Consider the following 24882-nt stretch of genomic DNA (forward strand, 5'->3'; position numbering starts at 1 on the left):
TTGGTGTAAATAACTTTGCACTCTTCTCTATTAAGAGGGGTCGGGAGTGCACTTTGCCCCAGTGCAAACATGGATTAGTTGAGCATGGTACAGACGTAAAGGTTCCTCTTACAGTTAAGACAAATATATATATATATATATATATATATATATATATATTGTAGTGGTGAATATTGTTTGTCCCTCCATATATAGGAGGACTATTTAAGTATTTATATATATTTTGAGCTACAAGCCTTATAAGTTATAAGGAATAGAAATCATAGACTCCCTCATATTGGGAGTACTTGTTACATTTGTTGGAATAATAATAATAATTATTATTATTCCATTGCTCATTATTATATTGTGTGGCTCATAAATATTTATTTATAATTTAATAATGATATAATTCTATGATTGGTCAGTTAATGGTAAATAGCAGTTTTAACTGCATCAGATAACCTCTGACGTTGATGGAACCGTGAGATTATGTTTTAACCATTCTGATTCTCTGGTCCTCTACCCAACCTTCAGAAAAAACAAAACAAAAGTCTCTCTCCATCAGAGTTCTTAGAGAAAGGAATGTTGAAGGTCTGGAGGGAGAAACCAAGTTTCTAGTATAAGCAGAGAACTATGGACCCAGGTATGTTCGTTGAACTCTAATTAAATACCGTATGTGAAAAGCATGTGTTCTGAAGATCTTATGTTTTAGGATTAATTTACATGTGGTATCATGTGCCTGGTTGTAGAACATATGTTTTTTCATACATTTATGTTTGCATGTACAATTTTCGTATTGGATGTATAGTTTATATGCTTTTGATGTGTTTAAATATAGGATGGATTACAATACATGCTACAACCACGTGATTAAGCAAGGATTAACACATCATTAATTAATATACATGCTTTGCAAATGCTTTTGTATGAATGTATATCCACCAGTTATGTTATATATATATATATATATATATATATATATATATATATATATATATAGAGTTAATTCCAGCAATGGTCCTCCGACTATATTGATTTTCCAAAATTAGTCCTTGACTTTTAATTTGGACACTTTAGGTCCCTTGACTTTTAATTTCTTTCCAATTGAGGTCCTTTCGTCAGAATATGGTTAATTGAATTTTAAATGAAGGGGTAAACTCGTCATTTCACATGCCTATGTATTATTCTTAGTATTTCTCCATTGTATACGCGATATATATGAAGATAATCTTAGTCGAAACTCTAAAATGTTCCTCGTCGTTCCCCATTTGCTGACTACTTGCGTGTGCCTTCCTTTATTATTGAGATGCTTACAAGGTATAACAGCGAAATACGAAGGGAGAAATACGAAGAATAATACATAGGCAGGTGAAAGGACGAGTTTACCCCTTCATTTAAAGTCTAATAAACCGTATTCTAACGAAAGGACCTCAATTGGAAAGAAATTGAAAGTCAAGGGACCTAAAGTGTCCAAATTAAAAGTCGAGGACTAATTTTGGAAAATTACTATAGTCGGAGGACCATTGTTGGAATTAACTCTATATATATATATATATATATATATATATATAATGTTTATTTTTCGTATGTTACAGTATATATATTTCGTATGGATTGAATATATTTAAAGCTTTGATCACGTGAATGCATGACTACAATTCTACCGATGTTTGTGTTGTTTAATTTTTAGAGATGCAAATTGCTAACAGCATATTATCTACTCATTATTTGGGAAGAATGTTATCATATTAGAATTGTTATTCTATTAGAATTCTTATTATGTTAGAATTAGATTATGTATCTCTTACAAACTGTTGATTTTGTTTTGCATATGTATGTATGCATTGGTCACTATTAGGACTCTATCATCATTAGTGTTCGGGCGCTCGATCCCGGACTATCTTGGCCGTGCGCAGGTGCTTATCGAGGATTTAGCGCTTGCCGGCCGTCCGGTGACGCTAGAGGATCAGAATATGTATATATTCCGAGGCTTGCGGTCCGAATATCGTCCTTTGGTGGCGTCGCTCACAAGGGGTGCTCCGGTGTCTCTGCCCGAGCTATCCGATTTTCTTGTTTCGCAGGCTTTTATATGTGCCGATGAAGCTGGTGATGTTGCTGCTGCTCCGGTCGCCATGGCGGCTCAGCGAGGTGGAGGCCGTTCGGGCGGGCAGCAGCGTGGAGGCGGCAACCGCGGCCGTGGTCGCGGCAAAGGGCGTGGCCGTGGTCGTGGCGGTGCCGGGGCTGTCCAGTGTCAGATCTGCTCCGGCGAGGGCCATTCGGCCGCTTCGTGCTTTCACCGGTACGATGGAGCTCCGGGGCCGAGAGCGCATGTTGCGTATCCTGTGGATGATGCGGCTTCGGTTAGCACTCAGCAATGGTTTCCCGACACTGGTGCGTCGAACCATGCCACCCCAGATCCGTCTTTGATGTCCTCGACGGTCTCTTATAACGGTCCGGATCATCTTCGTGTTGGTGACGGTAAGTGTTTACCTATTGTTGGTACTGGTTCGTCTTCGGTAGCCTCTTCTAAAACACTGTTTCGGTTGTCTGATGTTCTTTTTGTTCCTGGGCTTTCTGCGTCTTTATTATCCGTGCAACGGTTTGCCCGTGATAATAATGTATTCTTTGAATTTCACCCTGATTGTTTCTTTGTGAAAGATCGTTCAACCAGGGAAGTTCTGTATAGAGGGCAGGCTTCGGGGGGTCTCTATTCTTGGCCTGTTTCTCGTTCGAGTCCCGCTGCGTTAGTGGCTTCGCGTGTCTCCTCTGACGTTTGGCATGGTCGGTTGGGTCACCCTCATCCTCGTGTCTTGCGACAGATTTTGAATTCGTGTTCCATTGATTCTAGTTTTAGTAATAGTTCGGTGTCATGTCGTGCTTGTATGCTTGGGAAATCATCTCGGTTTCCCTTGCCTCGTGTCAATACTACTACGTCGCATGTTTTAGAGCTTATTTATACTGATATTTGGGGCCCATCGCCTTTTATTTCTGTTAGTGGTTTTCGTTATTTTGTTTTGTTTGTTGATGACTACACACGCTATGTATGGTTTTATCCTATGCGATTAAAAACTGATGTGTGTGCTATCTTCGAGCAGTTTCGGTCACTAGTTGAGCGTTCATATGGTCGTAAGATTGTCTCTATACAATCTGATTTAGGGGGAGAGTATAAACGGTTGCACCGTACTTTTGTCTCTTTGGGTATCAATCATAGGCAATCTTGTGCCTATACCCATGAGCAGAATGGTAGAGTTGAGCGTCGGCATCGTCACGTTGTGGAAACGGGTCTGGCTCTCTTGGCTCAGGCTTCGGTTCCACAGCGATATTGGGATTATGCCTTTGAGACTGCGGTCTATCTCATCAATAAAATGCCTACTCGAGTTCTAGACAATGTCAGTCCTCATTATCGTTTGCATCATTCTAATCCTTCTTATTCCTTCTTACGTGTGTTTGGCTGTCTCTGTTATCCTCTGTTGCGCCCGTACAATCGTAACAAGTTGCAGTATCGGTCATCCCCATGTGTGTTTCTTGGTTATCTGTCTTCGTTTCGTGGCTATCGTTGTTTAGATCCTGCTACTAACAAGGTATTCATTTGTCGTCATGTACGGTTTGATGAGACCGTATATCCGTTTGCTTCTTCTATGCCTTCTCAGGTCTCTAGCTCTCGCCCGGTTGAGCCGTGGGGTGTTGGTGCCGTTCGGGTTGGTGTTGGCTCCGATGTTTGTCCCACTGGACCTGATCCTCATCCAGAGTTGGACGCGGATTCCGGGGCTGCCGCAGCTGGTTCAGATTCTCGCACCGTGACTGCTACGGCTCCGGAAGGGGCGGTCTCGGGTGCTCCTACTGCGCCCAAGCGAGGCCGCCGTACGGCGAAGCCTGTTCAGCCTCGGTCTCATGTCATGGCAACCCGTTCTCAAGGACCGACGCAGCATGTGGCTCTTATGACTGTTCCTGAACCGACTTGTTATTCTCAGGCAGTTCGGTATCCGGAGTGGCGTGAGGCCATGGATCTTGAGTTTAATGCCTTGCTCCAGAATCACACTTGGCGTCTGGTTAGTCGTACACCTGGCATGAACGTTGTGGGGTGCAAATGGGTGTTCAGAACGAAGCGCAAGGCCGATGGCACGATTGAGTGGCACAAGGCTCGATTGGTCGCAAAGGGTTTCAATCAAGTCGCTGGGCAAGATTTTTTTGAGACTTTCAGTCCTGTTGTCAAACCCACCACCGTACGGCTTCTTCTCTCTTTAGCCGTTTCTCGCGGTTGGGTCATTCGGCAGTTGGATGTTCACAACGCCTTCCTCAATGGTAATCTTGCAGAAACAGTTTACATGAGACAGCCGCCCGGTTATGAAGACCAGTCACGGCTGGATGATGTGTGTTTGTTACAGAGGTCACTCTATGGTCTTAAGCAGGCTCCTCGAGCGTGGTTCAATAGGTTGCATGCTTTCTTGGTGTCGGTTGCTTTTTCACCCTCCAAGACTGATGTTTCTTTATTCATCTATACGCGTGCCTCTATTTGTTTATATTTGCTTGTCTATGTTGATGATATCCTTGTTATGGGGTCTGATGCTTCGTGTGTTACTCGGCTTCTTACTGACTTAGCCTCGGAGTTTAAGATTCGTGACATGGGTGCTCCGTCTTTTTTTCTTGGCATTGAGACGGTCTCCAAGGATGGTGGTTTGTTTCTTTCTCAGCAGCGATACATGCGAGATATTTTGAGCCGTGCAGGTATGGTGGACTGTAAACCGTTGGCTACTCCGGTTCCTGTGTCCCGACCTTCTTCTGATTCTGTGGTTCCCTATGCGGATCCCACGCAGTATCGCAGTCTTGCTGGGGCTCTACAGTATCTTACTGTTACTCGTCCGGATCTCTCTTTTGCCGTGAATCGGGTCTGTCAGCATATGCACTCTCCAACCACTGAGCATTGGGCTATGCTCAAGCGTGTTCTGCGGTATGTAAAAGGAACTCTGCACTTTGGTCTTTTTATTCGTCCTTCCTCCTCTGTTGCGGTTCATGCCTTTTCGGATTCGGACTGGGCTGGTGATCCAGCTGACAGGAAGTCTACTAGTGGTTTTGCGGTTTTTCTTGGTGGCAATCTGATTTCCTGGTCTTGTCGGAAGCAACGCACAGTTGCTCGTTCGTCTACAGAGGCTGAATACAAGGCTCTGGCTGATGTGTCTGCGGAGGTCACCTGGTTGGTTTCTCTGTTGCACGAGCTTGGAGTGTCATTGGCTGCTCCTCCCACTCTCTGGTGTGATAATTTGGGTGCGACTTATCTCTGTTCCAACCCGGTGTTCCATGCTCGTACGAAGCATGTGGAAATTGATTACCACTTTGTTCGTGACAAAGTGGCGAAGAATGAGTTGCAGGTTAGCTTCATTTCCACAAAGGATCAGCTCGCTGATGTGTTCACTAAAGCTCTCCCTGGTCCGCGTTTCTCTACTCTATGTGGCAAGCTCAATGTTGTTGCTAGTCCACCTTGTGCTTGAGGGGGAGTATTAGGACTCTATCATCATTAGTGTTCGTTACCTATTATTATTAGTATTCGTCTTGTAATAGGTTTACTATTCACTACTATATATACTCCTGTACAGACTCATTATTATTCATTCAGATATATCGTATCCTCATCGTCACATCCCGTGGTTCATTACTTGCCTTTTGAGTCAAACCATGCAGCAAACTTATGTAATTTGTTGGATGTTTTCATGTATCTGTTGCTTCCGCCATATTAATGCATGCAGATTAATTTGTATAATAATTAATTGTATGTTAATTAATTATGTGTTAATTATGTATGTAGATTAATTCTGATTCTTTATAACTAGAATCATGGGTTAATTATGGGTTTAAAACCTTGTCTCTTAAACTTGAGGTGAAGGGTTCGATCCCTACCTATGTAAATGGAGCAAATCATTTGGTTTGCTTATTAGTAATGATTATGTATGTGGATATTTTTATGATATTATTTATTATATTATATCCACTTAACTTGGTATCTAATTATGATTGATTTGTTAGTCACCAAAGTGGCCAAATTATAAAGTTTTAATAGATATCAAATTTAAATAAAATTCAATTACCCATGATTATGTGATGCTTATAATGAGATGACATGTTGTCTTGTTGGGTAAATTGAAGTTTTATAATTTTGAAATATTTAAGAGTCACCCAAAGGTTGATCAATTATTTCACAATTATAAACATAATAGTGGTTAATTATTTATATTTGATTGGGTTGTTTAGCATATCCAAAGATAGCAAACAAGTTTAGTCGTATTATACTTAATGACCAATTATATGAATTTTTTAGCATCGTATTATATTTAAAATTATATGTTGTTGGATCACCCAAAGGAGACCTTCAATGTATTTGATTGTTTATGATTATGTTGAGCTTAGCAACAAAATTAAGGTCCATGGAAATTGACGTGAGTGATACTTTCCTTGTACAATTTATTTTAAACTATATGCCTCTCGAGTATGAGACATTCCAAGTGAATTACAATTCTATTAAAGATAAGTGGAATGTGTTCGAATTGCATAAAATGCCAACTCAAGAAGAAACACGGCTTAAAGGACAAAGAATTCACTCAATTAATCTCATGAGTCAGTCAAGGGCTAGTAAGAAGTTTGGAAAGAAGAATCATAAGGGTAAGAAAGGACCAATGAAGAATAATGAGTCATCTTCTCAAATCCACAAAAAGGAACACAAGAATGACAAGTGTCATTTCTGCAAGAAATCTGGACATTTTCATAAAGATTGCCTTAAGCGTAAGGCATGGTTCGAAAGGAAAGGTATACATTATATATCAGTATGTTTCGAATCAAATTTAACTGAAGTTCCTTATAATACTTGGTGGATTGATTCTGGTTTCACTACTCATGTTTCGAATACAATGCAGGGATTCTTTATGACCCAAACCACAAAGCCAAATAAAAAAAAAATTGTGTTCATGGGGAATTGAGCCAAGGCTCCGGTAGAAACCATTGGAACTTATCGTTTTAATTTTAGATACCGGAAATCATTTGGATTTGTTTGAAACTCTTTATGTTCCTTCAGTTTCTAGGAATTTAATTTCTTTGTTAAAACTGGACTCTTATGGTTTTTCCTTTTAATTTGGAAATGGTTGTTTCAGTTTATTCAAGCAAAATCATTTAATTGGTTCTGGTATTCTTTCTGATGGTTTGTACAAACTAAAGCTTGACAATCTATTTGTTGAAACTCTTTTAACCCTGCATCATTGTATTAGAACTAAACGAAGTTTAGTGGATGAAAGATCGACTTACTTGTGGCATAAACGTTTGAGTCACATATCTAAGGAAAGGATTCAAAGACTTGTAAGGAATGAAATCCTTCATGAATTAGATTTTACTAATCTCGGTATTTGTGTGGATTGTATTAAAGGAAAATATTCAAAACACACAAATAAGAATGCAGTCACAAGAAGCACAAAGCTCTTTGAAATTATACACCCTGATATGTGTGGACCTTTTGATGTCCCAACTTTCGGAAAAGAAAAATATTTCATCACATTTATTGAGAATTTTTCACGTTATGGTTATGTCTATTTGTTGCATGAAAAATCTCAATGAATAAATGCCTTAGAGGTATTTGTGGATGAGGTTGAAAGACAATTAGACAAAAAGGTGAAAATTATAATATCTGATATGGATGGTGAATATTATGGAAAGTATACTGAATTGAAAGTGGACCATGCCTAGGTCCATTTGCTCAATTCTTGAAAAAAAAAACGTGGTATTTGTGCTCAATACACAATGCCCGGTACACCACAACAAAATGGTGTTGCAGAAAGGCGTAATTGTACATTAATGGAAATGGTTAGGAGTATGATGAGTTATTCTTCTTTACCCTTATCATTGTAGACATTTGCTTTAAAAACCGCCGCTTATTTATTAAATAGAGTTCCTAGTAAGGCAGTTTCAAAAACACCTTTTGAACTGTGCACAGGAAGGAAACCTAGTTTAAGGCAACTTCATATTTGGGGATGCCTGGCGGAGATACGCATTTATAATCCACATGAAAAGAAACTGGATTCAAGAACAACTAGTGGATTTTTCATTGGCTATCCAGATAAATCTAAAGGGTATAGATTCTTTTGTCCTAGTCATACTACTAGAATCGTTGAAACTGGAAATTCTAAGTTCATTGAGAATGATAACATAAATGGGAGCATTGAACCACGAAAAGTGGAACTTAAAGAAGTTACGGTGCAAGATTCTCCGATATCTTCTTCTAAATTTGTTGTTCCTATGCGCCAAATTACTCTGCCTGGAGTTACTCAAATTGCTCATCCTGCAATGGTTGAACAATTTAGTCACATGCCTGAACAATAAATTAATGATAAAGAGATTAATGATCAATCACTCCATGTTGAAGTTAACAATGAACCCACAAATGATATTCCTACAGAAATAGCATTAAGAAGATCTCAAAGACAAAGGAGATCAGCTATATCTGATGATTATATGGTTTATCTTCAAGAATCAAATTTTGATATTGGAATTGATGAAAGATCTAGTTTCATTTTCACACGCTATAAATAGTTCTAGTTATTCTAAATCGGTTGAAGCCAAGAAAGATGAGTTAAAATCAATGAAACATAATGAAGTATGGGATCTTGTTGAATTGCCTGAAGGATGTAGGCCGGTTGGCTGTAAATGGGTTTTCAAGACCAAACACGACTCAAATGGCAATATTTAACGATACAAGGCCAGACGTGTTGCCAAAGGTTTTACTCAAAAGGATGGTATTGATTTCAATGAAACATTTTCACCTGTTTCAAAGAAAGATTCATTTAGAATAATTATGGCACTAGTAGCTCATTATGACTTAGAGCTACAACATATGGATGTGAAAACTGCCTTTCAGTATGGAAATTTAGAGGAAGAAATTTACATGAAGCATCCTGAGGGATTTTCAATTGAAGGAAAGGAACACATGGTGTGTAAACTTAACAAAATGATATATGGATTTAGACAAGCTTCCCAACAATGGCATCTTAAGTGTAATGATACTGTAACGACCTTTGGATTTAAGGAAAACACTGTTGATCGGTATATATCTAAAGGTCAGTGGGAGCAAGTTTATATTTTTTCTGTATGTCGATGACATTTTGCTTGCTACTGATAATCTTGGTTTAATGCGCGAGACCAAGCAGTTTCTTTCGAAGAATTTTGAAATGAAAGATATGGGTGAGGCATCCTTTGTGATTGGAATTGAAATATTTCGTAATAGATCACAAGGAATGTTAGGATTGTCTCAAAAAGCATATATCAACAAAGTTTTAGAAAGATTTAGAATGTGGAGTTTGTGGCATGTTTTGTGGCCACAAATCATGGATTATGGTTGCGGAATTTTATTTCGGGACTTGGAATTGTCGACAGTATTGCCAAGCCGCTGAAAATTTATTGTGATAATGCCGCAACAGTCTTCTTTTCTAAAAACGACAAGTATACGAGTGGTGCTAAACATATTGATTTAAAGTATCTTGCCGTTAAAGAAGATGTTCGGGAACGAAGAGTATCAATTGAACACGTTAGCACTAGATTAATGATTGTGGACCCATTAACTAAAGCTTTGCCACCAAAGGCATTTAGTGAGCATGTTGAAAGAATGGGCGTTATTGGAAACTGTTAGCATTATGTTAAAGTTTGTGTTTTGATATTTGATACTTAGAGCTCAATATAGCTTCGTTTCTGTATCCAATATCCTGTTTAGTTTTGAAGTATATATACATGAATGTTTATGTTAATATAAACAGGAATTGTCTTTGACAAAGACATTATCGTGGACCATAATAGAAAAGTTCATTATGAATCATATTGAGTTTGAAATTAGTGATGTATTACCGCCATGATTCTTATTAGTTTCAAATTGAATGATGACTTACGTTCTGACCAATATAACAAAGGAATTAGCGTATACTATGCATATTATGTTTCACGTTCATTATTAAATTTATGACTTATGAGCCAAGTGGGAGAATGTTGAAATAATAATAATAATTATTATTATTATTCCATTGCTCATTATTATATTGTGTGGCTCATAAATATTTATTTATAATTTAATAATGATATAATTCTATGATTGGTCAGTTAATGGTAAATAGCAGTTTTAACTGCATCAGATAACCTCTGACGTTGATGGAACCGTGAGATTATGTTTTAACCATTCTGATTCTCTGGTCCTCTACCCAACCTTCAGAAAAAACAAAACAAAAATCTCTATCCATCAGAGTTCTTAGAGAAAGGAATGTTGAAGGTCTGGAGGGAGAAACCAAGTTTCTAGTATAAGCAGAGAACTATGGACCTAGGTATGTTCGTTGAACTCTAATTAAATACCGTATGTGAAAAGCATGTGTTCTGAAGATCTTATGTTTTAGGATTAATTTAAAACATTGAGAATGAGGAGCTCAATCATCTCCCAAAAGGTTGAATCCCCAACCTTAAGGGCCCCTCACACTCCGACTCAACAGAGCATGTGAGAGGATGTAAATCACGGTGACTCAATGGTTTAACATACGGGGCCAAATGCCGTGACGAGCTCAATCTTATTAAACTCTTAAGTTGCTTCGTGCTAGTATCCTTCTTGGACTTTATTGATCCAATTACTTTCTTGGGTCAATCTATATGGTCAGGCCCTTTTGGTTGACTAGTTCGACCGATCAACCCATTATACCATCCATGCATCATGCAAATATATATATATATATATATATATATATATATATATATATATACTGCCAAAATTATCTTTCTACTTGCATGATAATTTAAACTTAAATTGAAAGGGTCTCTTAATGTCATTGCAGATTCAAGATATTGAGTATTGAAAGTTTATAATGCAAAAATTAATAACCTCGTAAGACAATTATGAGACAATTGCTTAGGAGAATTATAAGTATTAGGAGATCAATATGAATGAGAAATAATAAACAAGCTAGAATACTCAAGGAATTGATATGGAGAAAACTTCTTAATCTATGGGGCCACGTCCAAAAAACTATTTCGCTGAAGATCAACCATTATTTTTACAAATACAAAATTCAAACGATTTACTAAACTAGGTCTACCACCTATTCATACATCAACCTTGTATAGCAACTTCATGAAAAAGTTTACAAAGATGCAATTTGTACTAATTTGGCAATTATACAAAAAGCACCTACCTAATCAATTCATGCGAACGATTTGTACTGTATAATTTCTGGAGCTGACTTCTCATCGCAGTACACAGTTAGCAACTTTTGAACGTGGAATCTGAATATTTTTCTGAACTTAAGATAATTTACTTAAACTCCACACTTTTCAACTCAACCAGAATAAAGCCTCTATTCTCTTAAAGTTGGGATTCAACCTTTCGGAAGAATAAAGCCTCTATTTATAGAAAAATTTTCTTATTTTGTGACATTTTCCCATGTATACACGCACAATCCCACGTCTCATGTATATATATGCACAATCCATTTTGTTTCATTCCCATTTCTTCCCACGTATATAGCCCATTTCCGTGTTTTAATGTTCCCATATTTTCCCATGATCAATACACACTACTGCAGCATGCATTCTCCTTTTGCATGCATAAAATGAGCACAACACACGTACACCACTTCCTATTTCCATATATACACCATATAATCCATACATACACTAATCATATTGCACCATACAAACAAAGCTTATACCTTTTTTTTTGGACAATAACGAAGGAAGTATATTAAATAAGGTCCATGTGCTCAAGGCATAAGCAATGAAAAGAAAGGGAACCAACCTACAGTCTGAACAGTCAGACATAGACAGGGCTTCCCAAGCTAAAAAATGGCCTGCACAACTCTGTTCGCAGATCGCTTAACAAACAAAAAGCATAAGTTAGTGAAAACTATAGCTATTTTTCTAACATCATTAAGAATAAGATCAAAAGAGGAATATAAATCATGCTCATGAGTAATGCCATTGATGACTTGAAGTCAATCGCTTTCCAGCTACAAATTATCCACATTAAGGTTCTCGAACTCCAATTGCCTCAGCTTTGTTTGGCTTGAACGCACAGAACCATGGGAGACGCCTGGCAGCAACGAGCGAACCTGTTGAGTCGCGAAGAACAAATCCAAATTCCATCTTCTTATTGTTGAGGTCAAGAGCAGCATCAACATTAAGCTTAAACATGCCCGAGGAGGTCTGGACCAAAAAGTGTTGCAACCTGAATTCCTGGCAGTAAAATTAACATTAAGATTGACATCATTCCATTCATAAATAAGCTTATATCTTATTTGTAACTTAAAATAAGTTATACAGAGTCATTGTATTTCTTCCTCAATTTTTTTCTTGCCCAAAGAATCAATACTCCATCACACTCTTTTGTACTTGAAACTTATTTATATTTGTATATGTAATAAGATATGCTCTCAATGTAAACAAGTGAATAAATATATCTGATGGTTGACGTGATGGAATTTTGTTGTTAACAAACCAAAAACCAAAAAAAAAAAAAAACACAAGTATAAATATATCTGATGGTTGACGTGATCGAATGTTTTGTTGTTAACAACAAACCAAAAAGTCACTGTATGTCTGTATAGGTTTTTTTACTACAAAGTGGAGATGCGGGGGATCGAACCCCGTGCCTCTCGCATGCAAAGCGAGCGCTCTACCATTTGAGCTACATCCCCTATTGTTAATTTTGCAGTTAAATTGCTATTTATATTATATTTATTAATACAGAAAAAAGTATTCATTTAAACAAAAGCCACTCATATCAGAGCCAGGTTTCGATCCTGGGACCTGTGGGTTATGGGCCCACCACGCTTCCGCTGCGCCACTCTGATTTTGTTGTATAGATCTATTATTAACTTATTTAAACTTTCTCTCTGGTGGAGTATTTCTCTCTTATTCCAAGTATGAATGTAAACACAATTATTTACATTAATCATTTATTTATTACTGGAGATCATGTTGATTAGTTAATTGAAGAAACCCCCCCTTCCCCACACTCCCACAAAATATATATATATATATCATTTAGCAAGTACTTGTAACTAAATGAACATGTATATCAGTGATCTATCTTACAATGTGGGCTTTAGTCCACAGTATAAGAATTGCAAATTTGAGATTAACGTACAAGTGTTGATGCATTTTTTTTTAGTACATTCTAATCTATCAATAGTATATGCTCAACAAATTATGTCAACCTTGATATATTTAAATTTTTATTAGTCAGTCTAAAATAATTGAAAATTTCAAATTGAGAGTCAAAATCAAATTTCAAAAATGGCGCAAAAGGAGAAAATTGTGAGGTCTTTAAACCACAAAGTACGTAGTTAGCAAAATTAGTAACTAAATATTTTTATAAAAAAAAAAAAAAAAAGTGAAAAACCTTCTTCTCCTAAATACTACATAGTGTCCGTGCAGATATTATGGGAAAAACCGATCCCTTCAAGTCGTGGTAAATGTGGATGAAAGAAAACGTTTGTTTTGGTGTGTGTGTGTTTTATTTTGATTTTATTTATTTTTAATATAAGTCATGTTGCCAAAGCAACTAAATAAATAAATAAAAGGAAACCAACCCCCCTCCCAAATCAATTAAAATTGGACGTGTCGATAGTTTTTTTTTTTTTTTAAGGAAACCAACCAAAAGAAAATATCAATTAAAATTGTACATGCAACTTGCTAACGATGCAATAACTTGTTATAATTGAAAAAGTCATATTGCCCTAGAAACTAATAAAATAAAATAAAAAGGAAACCAAGCACAAACCAAAAAAACACACACACACACATACATCAATTACGTGTAACTTGATAAATTATTATAATAAAAAAGTGGTTATTAATTATTCATTGAAAAGGTGATGGCCTAATGAGTGAAGCATGATTATCGTATATGAAGATTATTAATTTAATTATTGAAAACACTTCTTGATCGAGCTTGTCGCACAAGAGTGGATTCCCTGATCATCCAAAAGGTGTTCATTACACTTTAATTTGTTTTTCTAAGTCCAAGTGTCAATACAAAACTTGTTAGTGAGAATTTAAGAGTGAATTCCATTTTTGGTCCTACTGTTATAAGGGCGTTTTTAATTTCAGTCCACTTTAATTTGTTTTGCCACTTTACAACCACTGTTATTGAATGTGTTCCACTTTTAGTCCACCGTTAATATTTCCGTCAAGAGGCCGTATAATCAAAGGGTATTTTGGTCTTTTTATGTTTGTCTCTTTTCTTTTAATCCAGGCACTTCGTCCTCCTCCTCCGATATTCGAAGATGGCTCTTCGAACAACGAAAATGGGAAACCAAAGCTACATCGTTTCGTTCGTTCCAACATGGGCCGGCGAGGTTTCTTAGGTTTTAGGTTTAATGTTCTCATTTCTTTAGTCAAACATAGTCTTGGATGAGAAGAAATGTCAAAATACCCCTAGATTACACGGCCTCTTAATGGAAATACTAACGGTGAGACTAAAAGTGGAACACATTCAATAATAGTGGCTATAAAGTGACAAAAAAATTAAGATGGACTAAAATTGGAAACGCCTCTATAACAGAATGACCAAAAATGGAATTCACTCAGAAGTTAATTACAAATTTTCAAATTTACCTCTTCCAAAATACAAATATATACTCTATTTGCCCCAAAATGGATGCATACTTGCATGACACTAATAACAAGGTTTAACAAGTTATTCAATGCAAATTTTAAATTTTAGTATTATTGGTGGATAAATTTTATATATTTAAAAATTTTATTAAACGCAATAATTGAAACTGGCCAAAATTAATAATTAATAATAATAATAAAAATTGCTAATGAAAATAAATAAAGGAAAAGAAGAAGAAGAAGAATTAGTTAGAATAATGAATATTACATGCAACAAATTAAACAGAACAATATCAGTTCGACAGAGAAAATTAAAGATAGTGTTTGGCTCATGAGTTAAGCTATTAGGGGTTGACAGGTTTTTAGAGCACTACTATGTAATTTGATTATCCCTTAATTAGAAAAATCATTCCCTAATTACTAAAATAAGGGTTTCATTCCATTATTTCCCCTCTTAATTGGTAATTTGATTTTTAAGTTTAGATTAGTTCTTTTAGGATTTTGTTTTTATTTTTTTGTGTGTTCATATTGGTGCTTTGGATGTCTTTATATTAAAATAAATTGTCTTTATTTTTTGTTTTTGTACTTTTAAAACCTTTATTCTCATTATAGGATCATACATAACCAAACAACAATATTGGTAATCATTCCAATTCCACCATACTACCAAACATGCAAAATATTTTCACCAAACCTATTACCATTACCAAGTATTTGATTCCGATTCCGATTCCAATTCCAATCCCCATGTGCGAACCAAACACACCCTTATTATGTATCATGTTATCCTTCCCAAATCTCCATACAGGGAGCATGTGTGGGTCGAACGTGAATGATTATGCTCAAATTATTTATGCACTTTACTTCTTTACTCATCTCTCTTATTTGTTTTTTTTTTTTTTTTTAAATCAAGTTTCTGAAATTCATTAGATACAACTATTAATTAAATTAAACTTAATTATTAAATGTATGTGTTAGTATTGATGTTATCTTATTATTAATTTTTTAATATAATTGTTATTTATATTACAAGAGATAAAACTAGTCGAGTTGAATTTTAGTTAGACTCCATTTTGGTTTAAAGACCTATTAAAAAACACTCCAAAATAAAGTTGAAGGGCATGGTTATTTTGTGAGTAGAGATTAGAGATAAAGTATACTAGTATATGCCCCGTGCGATGCACGAACAAAAATTTATAAGTATTGTTGTAATGTTATGATACAAAGCTGAATAAGTTTTATTAAAAATGTAAGTATAGCTATACAATGTAATATTTAAATGATAAGACAATAAATGCATTCATATTGCTAATCTGATTTGCAGTAATGACCTTACAAAGTTAAACGGACAGAGAAAGACCCGGACCACCTCGTGGTTTACATACAAAAAAAATAATGATCTTACAAATCTATTAAAATGCATTCACACTTAGGGGAGAAAATTTTTCCCCTGCTACTTGATTTTACTTTACCTAACTTTCTTTGTAAATTATTAAAAAAACTAATCAAAAGTACAATCTATTAAAAAGTTAGTAAGTTATAAGTATGACATTTGTTGACACATATACTAAAAAGATAAAATATTAAATTATACAGTGTTATTAAATTATATATATATATATATATATATATATATATATGTGTGTGTGTGTGTGTGTGTGTGTGTGGAGGGAAACTAAGATTCTACTTTATATATATAAAGATATATATATATATATATATATATATATATATATATATATATATATTGGCATTACAAAAATAAAAAATAAATAAATTCACACTAAATAATATAACATAATAAAAATAAAAGTTTTAATATAACAAATGTTGGGTCAATATATAATTACATTTTTTTAATTTTTGGGTCAAATCTATCACATTGCTGCAGCCCATTTTCCCAATACCCATTCATACTTTTGGAGGAAAACTATGATTCTGCTTTATATATATAAAGATAAAATTCTAAAATGTATAGATTAGGTACGTTCAAAGAGAACCCTTTGTCCAATAGTTATGCAGTGCAAATGGTGCACACGGTTGCAAAACAATGTCATTTTGACTAAAAACGCGCGTCTCATTTAAAAAAAAAAAAATCAGTTTCGATTCCCCTCAACAGCATTGTGTTGTTCATTCATTGTGGATATTTAGTTCATTCATTCTGAATTTTGTGTTATTCATTCACTGTGGATATATAGTTATAAATTTGTGAGTATATAGTTATGAATTTGTGGATATATAATTCAAATTATGCACAAAAAAAATGCTATTGCCAAAAATCGAACTTGAATTTAAAAAAAAAAAAAAAAATGAAACGCGCATTTTTAGTCAAAACGACATCGTTTTTGCAACCGTATGCACCATGTTGGACAACATAATTTGCGCCCTTTGTCTCAACTTCGCCCTTGCAGCCCTCAGCCTAAGGCAATAGTTTGGGGCTTTGGGCCACACCTAGCTCCTTGCAATTTGAGAATATGAATCCTTAACTTAGGATTAAGGGGTATTAAACCATGATTAAGAAGTGATGTTTATGAAATTAAAGTCTTGGTACCCAATGGAGCTTTGCAATAAGAATTCCACTGTACCAACTCTTAAATTCACTTACAGGGCGTTTGGTTGGAAGGAAGGAATTAAGGAGGAAAGAAATTGTAATTCGGTGAGAAAAGAACAAGGTGTGAATAAAGTAGGAATTACAATTACATTGTTTGGTAGGGAGGAATAATGAAAATGAGAGAAGTGATATAAAGACTAAAATACCCTTTGTGTAATAATTTTAATAATAACATTCAAGGACAAATATGTCTTTTCTTTCCCTTTCCCTTTGGATAAATTCATTGAATTGCAATTCATAGGGGGAACCTATGAATTGCAATTTGAGGGAATTGCAATTCCCTCCAACCAAACAGTGTAGTTTATCATTTCATTGAATTGCAATTCAATTTCAACGCAATTCATGCCAACCAAACACCCCGATGGGGTGAATATAGATAAAACATCTTCATCACATTGTCCCAAAAAAAGTTGTCTATATATAAAGAATTTAAGGGGTACGGTGTATTTCGATCAAAACTTTTAAAGACTTTAAAAGTTTGGTGTTATTTGATTTAGACTTTATAAGTCGATATTCAATTCAAACTTTTAAAGAATTTTTAAAAGTTTACTAGTATTCGATTCAGACTTTTATAGAGTATTTAATAATCTACTTGTATTCAAAAGCTTATTGACTTTTTTTTTTTTATTCTATCATATTAGGATTTATGTAGACTTTTTTTATTCACAAATATAAATAGTTAAAATCCAACCCTCCAACTCTAAACTTTTTAACTTTCTCTACAGACTATTTGTCTCTGTCTAAATCAGACAAACTTTTCATCTATTCCTATCAAATTTTATGGTACATTCCATGATTTTCATAAATACTCATATTATATATATATATATATATATATATATCATAGCAAAAAATTATTATTTTTGGTTAAATGATCTAATACTTTTGATTAATTTGTTGTTGATATTCATTGTTTGGTGTAGAAAAAGGGGAAAAAAAATTGTTGTTAGGATGATATTAAGGAACTCACAAACTTGGGTAGTATAGTAATACTTAGCTTGTTTCAAGGCTTTGGAATGGTTGAACACGGAAACAAAGAAAGATATACTTCTAATAAATATGTCATCACCACAAGATCGTTATAATTGAATAATGTTCAAAGTATCCAAATGAGAGTTAATAGTAGTATTATTAGTATTAGTATTACTATTATTAGTTTCATAAATTTTGTTATATGCATTAAGGATATTTGCTAAGTATTTTTTTACTAGAAGTTCGTAGTATTATTGTTTTTTTTTTACTAGAAGTTTTTTTTTTCTTTTCTTTACTTTTTGTTTTTCTTTTTTTAAATATATGTTGTATTGTTTCAAATAAATAGTTTTCTTTAGGTACTATTTAATACAATTAAAGTTATTGACATATAATGTCTAGCTCTAGTACTAAATATTGATAACAATTATGAAGTTGAGAAGGTTGTTGTAGAGGAAGAATACGTAGATGAGAGATATTTTTATTGATTATATCGATTATTTAGTAAAAATTGAATGATATTGTCTTTATGTATAATATAATCTACTTTAGCGGCAATCAATTTGTATTTTTTTTTTTTTTTGCAATGCATTAATTTATTTATATATGTTTTTATGTATAAAATTCATCACTTTAAAAGTCATTTGAAAGTCTATAAAAGTTTTGATTAAATAAACCTCGCAAGAGTAGGAAGAACTAGTAAAAGTTAGAAATACATATACTAGTTTATGTAATAATTGTGAAAACATATTTTTTGTGTATGCCTGTAAAGCTTAACTTTTTGCAAGGTGCTCTAGCCTCTAGGCGTATTTATACAAGAAATAAAGGACCTAAATTAGGTAACCCTAATATGTCATAAATACAACTGATCTTTTTTCCTAAATACAATTGATCTTCTTTCTTTATAGCCTCCAGATTTCCATCCGCCTTCTACAAGATCCACTCGCCATATCTCTTCTAGATACAACCACATCTTCAGCCTTGTCCGAGTGTTCATCGGAGTTGGCAAATATTTCATTCGACTAAGTAAGTCATCTAGTCGTCCATCCATCCACCCATGCTACCCAATGCGACTCTTCTAGCCACTTGGTCTCTTACCTTTCCTCAAGCGAGTCTCCGCTTACTCGGCACTTCGCCCCGGCATGCACCCCGGGGGCTCTGTTACGTTCCTCGGCCGCTATATTAACTACCTGTATTTTCCGTCCAGTCCTCGACTGGCTGCCCCTAGGTCTTAGTCGGGCTTCCGACTGGCTGTCTCTAGGCTTCAACTGGCTACAAGACTAGCTCAACAGGCCATCCTTCTTCCCGTATACCTTCATCAAGCATCCTGTAATACGACTAACTGAGTCCATCGTCCTGCCCACCCGATTGCCTGCCTTCATATCTCTGCTAGTCTGCTTATCCTTGCTCCCTTGATCGATTGGACAATACACCGACTAATATTTCACCTTCCGTACTTGATCTACTCGCCGACTTCACATCTCTTCCGTTGCCTAGTCAGACTGGGTGTATGCCCATCCCATTAATCATAATTAGATTTGTTAGGTTGAAAGCCTTTAATTTTGACATTGTTAATTTTCTTTGGTGTTGTAAACTTCACCGAATTCGAAAATTTTATTATATTTCTTGATTTTGATGATTAAAATAAATACAAAGTGGTATAGATTTTGGAAATATTTTCTAACGTAAAATAAGGAGTAATTAGCATGAAGGCAAGTCTTAGTCAGAAGTAACGACTAGTTGCCCACAATGGTTTCAATCTTGTTCTTTCACTAGAAAACCGGCCATATCATATCATGATTCCACATTGAATCGCTCCACCATTGCCGTCCGGCCCCAGAGGAGCCTTTCCAATTGGCACATTCCTAACAGCTTTCCATGAAAAGGCTCCTATTTTCTTGATTTCTTTCATTCTATCTATCTTTAGCCCCTTCGCCCAGCCCCTACCCGTCTTCAACTTTGTCTTTTTGTAGTTGCCGAGGACAGGACTGGTACGCTGCCATTTTCGTTTTTCGTTAAACCCCCTTGTTGTTTTCTCCCTCTCACTCCCACCTATCACTTAGTTCCCTGCGAACCCTAGATTGGGATCTTGAAAACCCAGAGATTTATCAGCTAAAGGGTTTATAGTTTTCCGGTTTTCTTGGATTTTGGCAATGGGGAATTGTTTGGAGACTTCGAGGAAATCCACGGCGGAGATTGCGCCGGCGGACGTGATGAAGAAGAATCAACCCACGGTCAAACTCTACGGAGCGCCGTTCGGGATTGAGACCTACTACATCCGATTCGCGCTTCTCTACAAGCCCGTCTCGCTCAAGTTCCTACCGTCCGACCGCCACGACACGCCGGTGATTGAGTACAAGTCCGACAGCGTTTCCGGATCGCCGGAAGTTATGGTGCAGTTCCTCGATGCGAAGTTCCCGGAGCCGCAGCTGCTCAAGGGGAGCGTGGGCGGGTGGTACGGCGAAACCACGCCGCTGCTGGTCTGGGTCGTGACTCTGCAGCACCGGAGCATCCTGTGGCACCTGGACCGGATGGTGAGGTGGGCGGATGACCTGTCGGCGCGTGGGGGCAAGACGCGGGGTGATCCGGCCATGGGGAGTCCTAGGATGGAGATTAGGAAGTTCGGAAGAAGCTACTCTCAGTTGCTGGAGCTCTTACAGGAGCACGCTCAGATGGAAGAGAAGGTCGTCTTCCCAATCTTGGAAAAAGCCGATCGAGGTATAACTTTTTTAGGGTTTCCCATTCTGTTATTGTTTTACTATTTTTGAAAATCTGTTTAATATCTTCTTCTAATTTGGGAAAAAAAACATGATTTACCATCTCTAGTCTTGAGTATAAAGTATGATTAAGGAGACAATTTCAGAAAAATCTGAAGATGGGGAGAGTGATTAATGAATGTAAATAACAAGATACTGATTGCACTGAAGGGGGGATAGCTTAGAAATTGCGTGTTTCTTATACCCTCTAAGATTGAAATTTCTAGGTTGTTTCGGAACTATAGTGTTGATAATTAGATGGAGAATCCGCTCCCCTTTCTTCTCAATCAATAGCGTCCGTGAAGTGATTGATGTTTGATTGGGCTTGAAGTCGCTCTTCTTGCTTTCTTGTTGATGAAAGATAGGTTTGAGTGCATTTGCTTTTAGCATACAAATTCGTCTTCTATAGATGTTATGTTGGTCTTTCACGGCCATTTGTTTAAGCTTTAAAATTGATAGTCGAGGAGATTTTCTGGAATGGCCACACACTCACACAGTACTTAGCTTGTTGGACCAAAAGTGGATTTTGTTCTTTTGCGGCCATTGCTAATGCAAGAAATAATCTATCGTCAGTGATTTTGTTGCAATTAATTGAATCGAGGAAAGCTAGCTAAATTTACCTCTATGAAAGTGGCCAGTCGTTTAGCTTATTACTGGCTATAATAGGGAACTTATGCTTTTTTGTTTGTCTCTAGTAAATTGATTCTTGATCCGCATAGTGATACTGCTTTTGTTGACGTTGACCATCCAAACATCATGGTTCTGCTAGAGTTGTAGTGGAAGTGGACAATTTGTACATTTTGTGGATGTAATTTGTTCAAATTGGTAGTCGGGTTTTTAGGAAAGGCCACACGATACTCAAAAGACCAAAAATGGGTTTAATTCTTTTTTTGGGTTTATTACATTTAGTAGAATCCCTCGAACACAAGTGGCGAGACTTTTAGCTTGTTACGGGCCACAATAGGGATTACTTACTTCTGCCTTCTTAGTAATCTGTGGTTTAAATTGATTCTTAATGTGCATGTGGATTACGCTTTTGTTGAAAAATATAGTAACTTTTAGTCTTATATTGCCTAGGCTTATGCAAAGCTGCAAATGAGGAGCATGCTAGGGATTTGCCGGTAATGAATGGTATCAAAGAAGACATTAAATCTGTTGGAGTTCTGGATTCAGGGGACCCTGTCTACCAAGAAGCACTCTCCAATCTCTCAACTCGGCTCAAAACTTTACAGGTACCCATACTTTGGTTAAACCGGATTAGAATATTCTGAATTTGTTATAACTTATAAATAATGACCGTAGTGATTAAAGTGGAATATTGCTTTTATTTTGCGGTTTTGCCAGGAGCATTCAAAGCAGCACTTTAAAGAGGAAGAGAGGGAGTTACTGCCCCTATTGGAGGCAGCCGAGTTGAGTAAACTGCAGCAAGTCAGTGCAATGGAACAATGCTTGGATACAATGCACGGAACACACTCCCATCTTTTCCGGTTCTTCATGGAAGGCCTCCTTCCCCAGGATGCTATGCAGTATATGGACATGATCACCAAGTGCGGTGACAAAGACCATGTGTCCAAGATGTTCAGGTTAGTTGTCGAGAAAGAGAATAGCTTAGGCGTGGCTATGGGTGATCCCCATTAACAAAGATGTCTGCCTTATTGGAGAAAGAACTACACAGCATATATAGCTTTGCTTTTAGGTGAAGCAAACATGATAATGTTTAGCGGTGCCCGCTTTAATATTGCATTTTCTTCATCTATTGTGGCCAGTGGGAAAGATGTTGAATCTGTAAGCTGTAGACCGCTTTTATCTTTTATGTCTTGATTATGCAGATGTGAGAAACACCAAAAAAGAAAAAAATGTATGAGAGCTTAGTTTGTAGATGGGCACCTTTGAATACTCTTTTCTGCTAATGTAAATGACAAACAAAAAGTATCTTTCTTGTACGTAAATAACAGTTGTTGACCTTGGGCAGTTGTGCATTTTTCAAGCTTTGCTGTGTACATTCTATGCATCTATCATCAAGACTGTCGTCAGCTGAAATGAACCATTAGGCTATGATGTCGTATAGTATGGCAAGATAGCAGAATGAGACGCTATTCTGATTTGAAAAGCAAAAGCAGATCTCACACATTCTATCTCCTTACAGGATCATTAAGAACATTTTATGCTCAACCTCTTATTTATTAAGTCAAAAGATTCATTTAGACCGTTGCATTAGGACTATGCATTTGACTTGTACACATGTCGTGGGAATGAACAATTGTATACTCTTTGTGAATCTTTCCAAAGCTTCGTTTAGGGATGGCAATGGTGCGGGGGCACTAACCCCCATACCCGCGCGGGTTTAAAACTTTTTCCCCATATCCGTACCCATTACTCAAATTATACGGGTATTTTATTACCCATTAGGGCGGGTAACCCATTGGGTGCGGGTAGAATTACCATCCTGCCTTCGTTGACCACTACAGTGGTATCCACCATGAATTCTTGCCTTACAGGCTTTAAGCCAATTTCCCTCGACGTGTCAAGAACTACCTTCTTGGTGAGCCCTTTGGTCAGAGGGTCTACAAGATTCTTCTCATATCTTACATATTCCGTCGTTATTACTCTATTCATGTGCAAGTGCCTCACAGTTCCATGTTCCACTCTGATGTGCCTCTTCTTGCCATTATAAAGACAATTTTTGGTAACATAGATGGCTATCTTTAAGTCACAATGTAAAGATACTGGTGGGACTGGCCTTTTCCATTATGGAATATCGGTTTATAAATTTCTTAGTTATTTAGCTTCTTGCCTTGCTAAGTACGAAGGAATGAACTCATATTCCATAGTGGATCCGTCTATGCACATTTGCTTAGTAGATTTCTATGATATAGCAGGTCCGTAATATGTACATACTTGTAGCACTCACCTCATCATTTTGGTCACCCAATTTGCATCACAATACTCTTCTAAAACAAAAGAGTGTCCTAAAAAATGCAAACCCTAGCCCATGGTACCTTTTAGATACCTTAACAACCGATTAAGAGCATCTCAATGCTCTGTACTAAGGTTATGGGTGTATTGGCTAAGTCTACTCACTGCACATGCTATATTAGGTTGTGTGTAGCTCATTATATAAGAAGATTACGCTTCCTATGATTTTAGCATACTCTCCCTAGGATGCAGGGTTACTGTAATTCTTCTCTAAGTGTAGGTATGTTATAATTATAAGGAGTGTTAGCATGCTTCTCATCCATGCTATTGAATTTTGTTAGAAGTTTCTCCACATAATGCGATTAAGCCAAATTAAAGAAAACTTAACTATTAATAGTTTTTGGTGACTTTCACACCTAATATCACATTTCACCAAGATCTTTTATATCAAATTCAGAGCAAAGAAACCTTTTGATTTCATTAATGGCATCAATGTGTGTACTATAATCAATATATCATCAACATACAAACATATTATCACATAATTGTCATGAATGACTTTTGAGTACACACGAATCTGATCCATTTACAATAAAACTGAAACTGAATATGATTTTATGAAATTTCTCATATCACTATTTTGGAGCTTGTTTTAGACCATATAGAAATCTTATGAATTTGCATACTTTATTCTCCTAGCCGAGAACTGTGCATCGTGGTGATTGCTGCATATATAATTTCAGTGGATAAATAAAAGCCACAAACAATACAATTAATCAAGTACTTAAATATTTTAGAAAGGACCCTGACCATGAGAAATTCTCAGGACTAATATAAGATACGGAGTATAAAATATTAAAATAAGAAAATAAATTGATCTTTTGTTTTGGTACACTATCGAAGACTAACATTACCTACAATATGGTCCTTGTAAGTCACTTCACAAGTATCTCAAAATCACTGCACTCTTAATGGGGTGTTTGGTAGGATGGAAGTATACGTAATTCCTTTCTTATCAAACTCAATAGAATT

General features: G+C 36.1%; 1 protein-coding gene and 2 non-coding genes across 3 annotated transcripts; 1 reads left to right on the forward strand and 2 right to left on the reverse strand.

Annotated features, from left to right (window-relative positions):
* Window positions 1-12601: 12601 nt before the first annotated feature.
* Window positions 12602-12674, reverse strand: TRNAA-UGC. The gene has a single exon. It is a non-coding gene; the product is annotated as a tRNA-Ala (tRNA).
* An 84-nt stretch (window positions 12675-12758) lies between these two features.
* On the reverse strand, window positions 12759-12830 carry TRNAM-CAU. Its single transcript has one exon. It is a non-coding gene; the product is annotated as a tRNA-Met (tRNA).
* A 7091-nt stretch (window positions 12831-19921) lies between these two features.
* LOC109148057 lies at window positions 19922-22913 on the forward strand. Its single transcript, XM_019295807.1, has 3 exons — window positions 19922-20896; window positions 22012-22166; window positions 22279-22913. Exons 1-3 carry the CDS (start codon window positions 20332-20334, stop codon window positions 22570-22572), a joined length of 1014 nt encoding a protein of 337 aa, XP_019151352.1. The 5' UTR covers window positions 19922-20331; the 3' UTR covers window positions 22573-22913.
* Window positions 22914-24882: the final 1969 nt, after the last annotated feature.

The sequence above is a fragment of the Ipomoea nil genome, unplaced genomic scaffold (assembly GCF_001879475.1).
Source record: "Ipomoea nil cultivar Tokyo-kokei standard unplaced genomic scaffold, Asagao_1.1 scaffold2036, whole genome shotgun sequence".
Lineage (NCBI taxonomy): Eukaryota > Viridiplantae > Streptophyta > Magnoliopsida > Solanales > Convolvulaceae > Ipomoea > Ipomoea nil.

Coding starts and splice junctions, on each gene's coding strand:
- LOC109148057 (XM_019295807.1), top strand. CDS start 20,332: ATGGGGAATTGTTTGGAGACTTCGAGGAAATCCACGGCGGAGATTGCG. Junction 20,897..22,011: donor CTTGGAAAAAGCCGATCGAG/GTATAACTTTTT, acceptor TATATTGCCTAG/GCTTATGCAAAGCTGCAAAT. Junction 22,167..22,278: donor CTCGGCTCAAAACTTTACAG/GTACCCATACTT, acceptor CGGTTTTGCCAG/GAGCATTCAAAGCAGCACTT.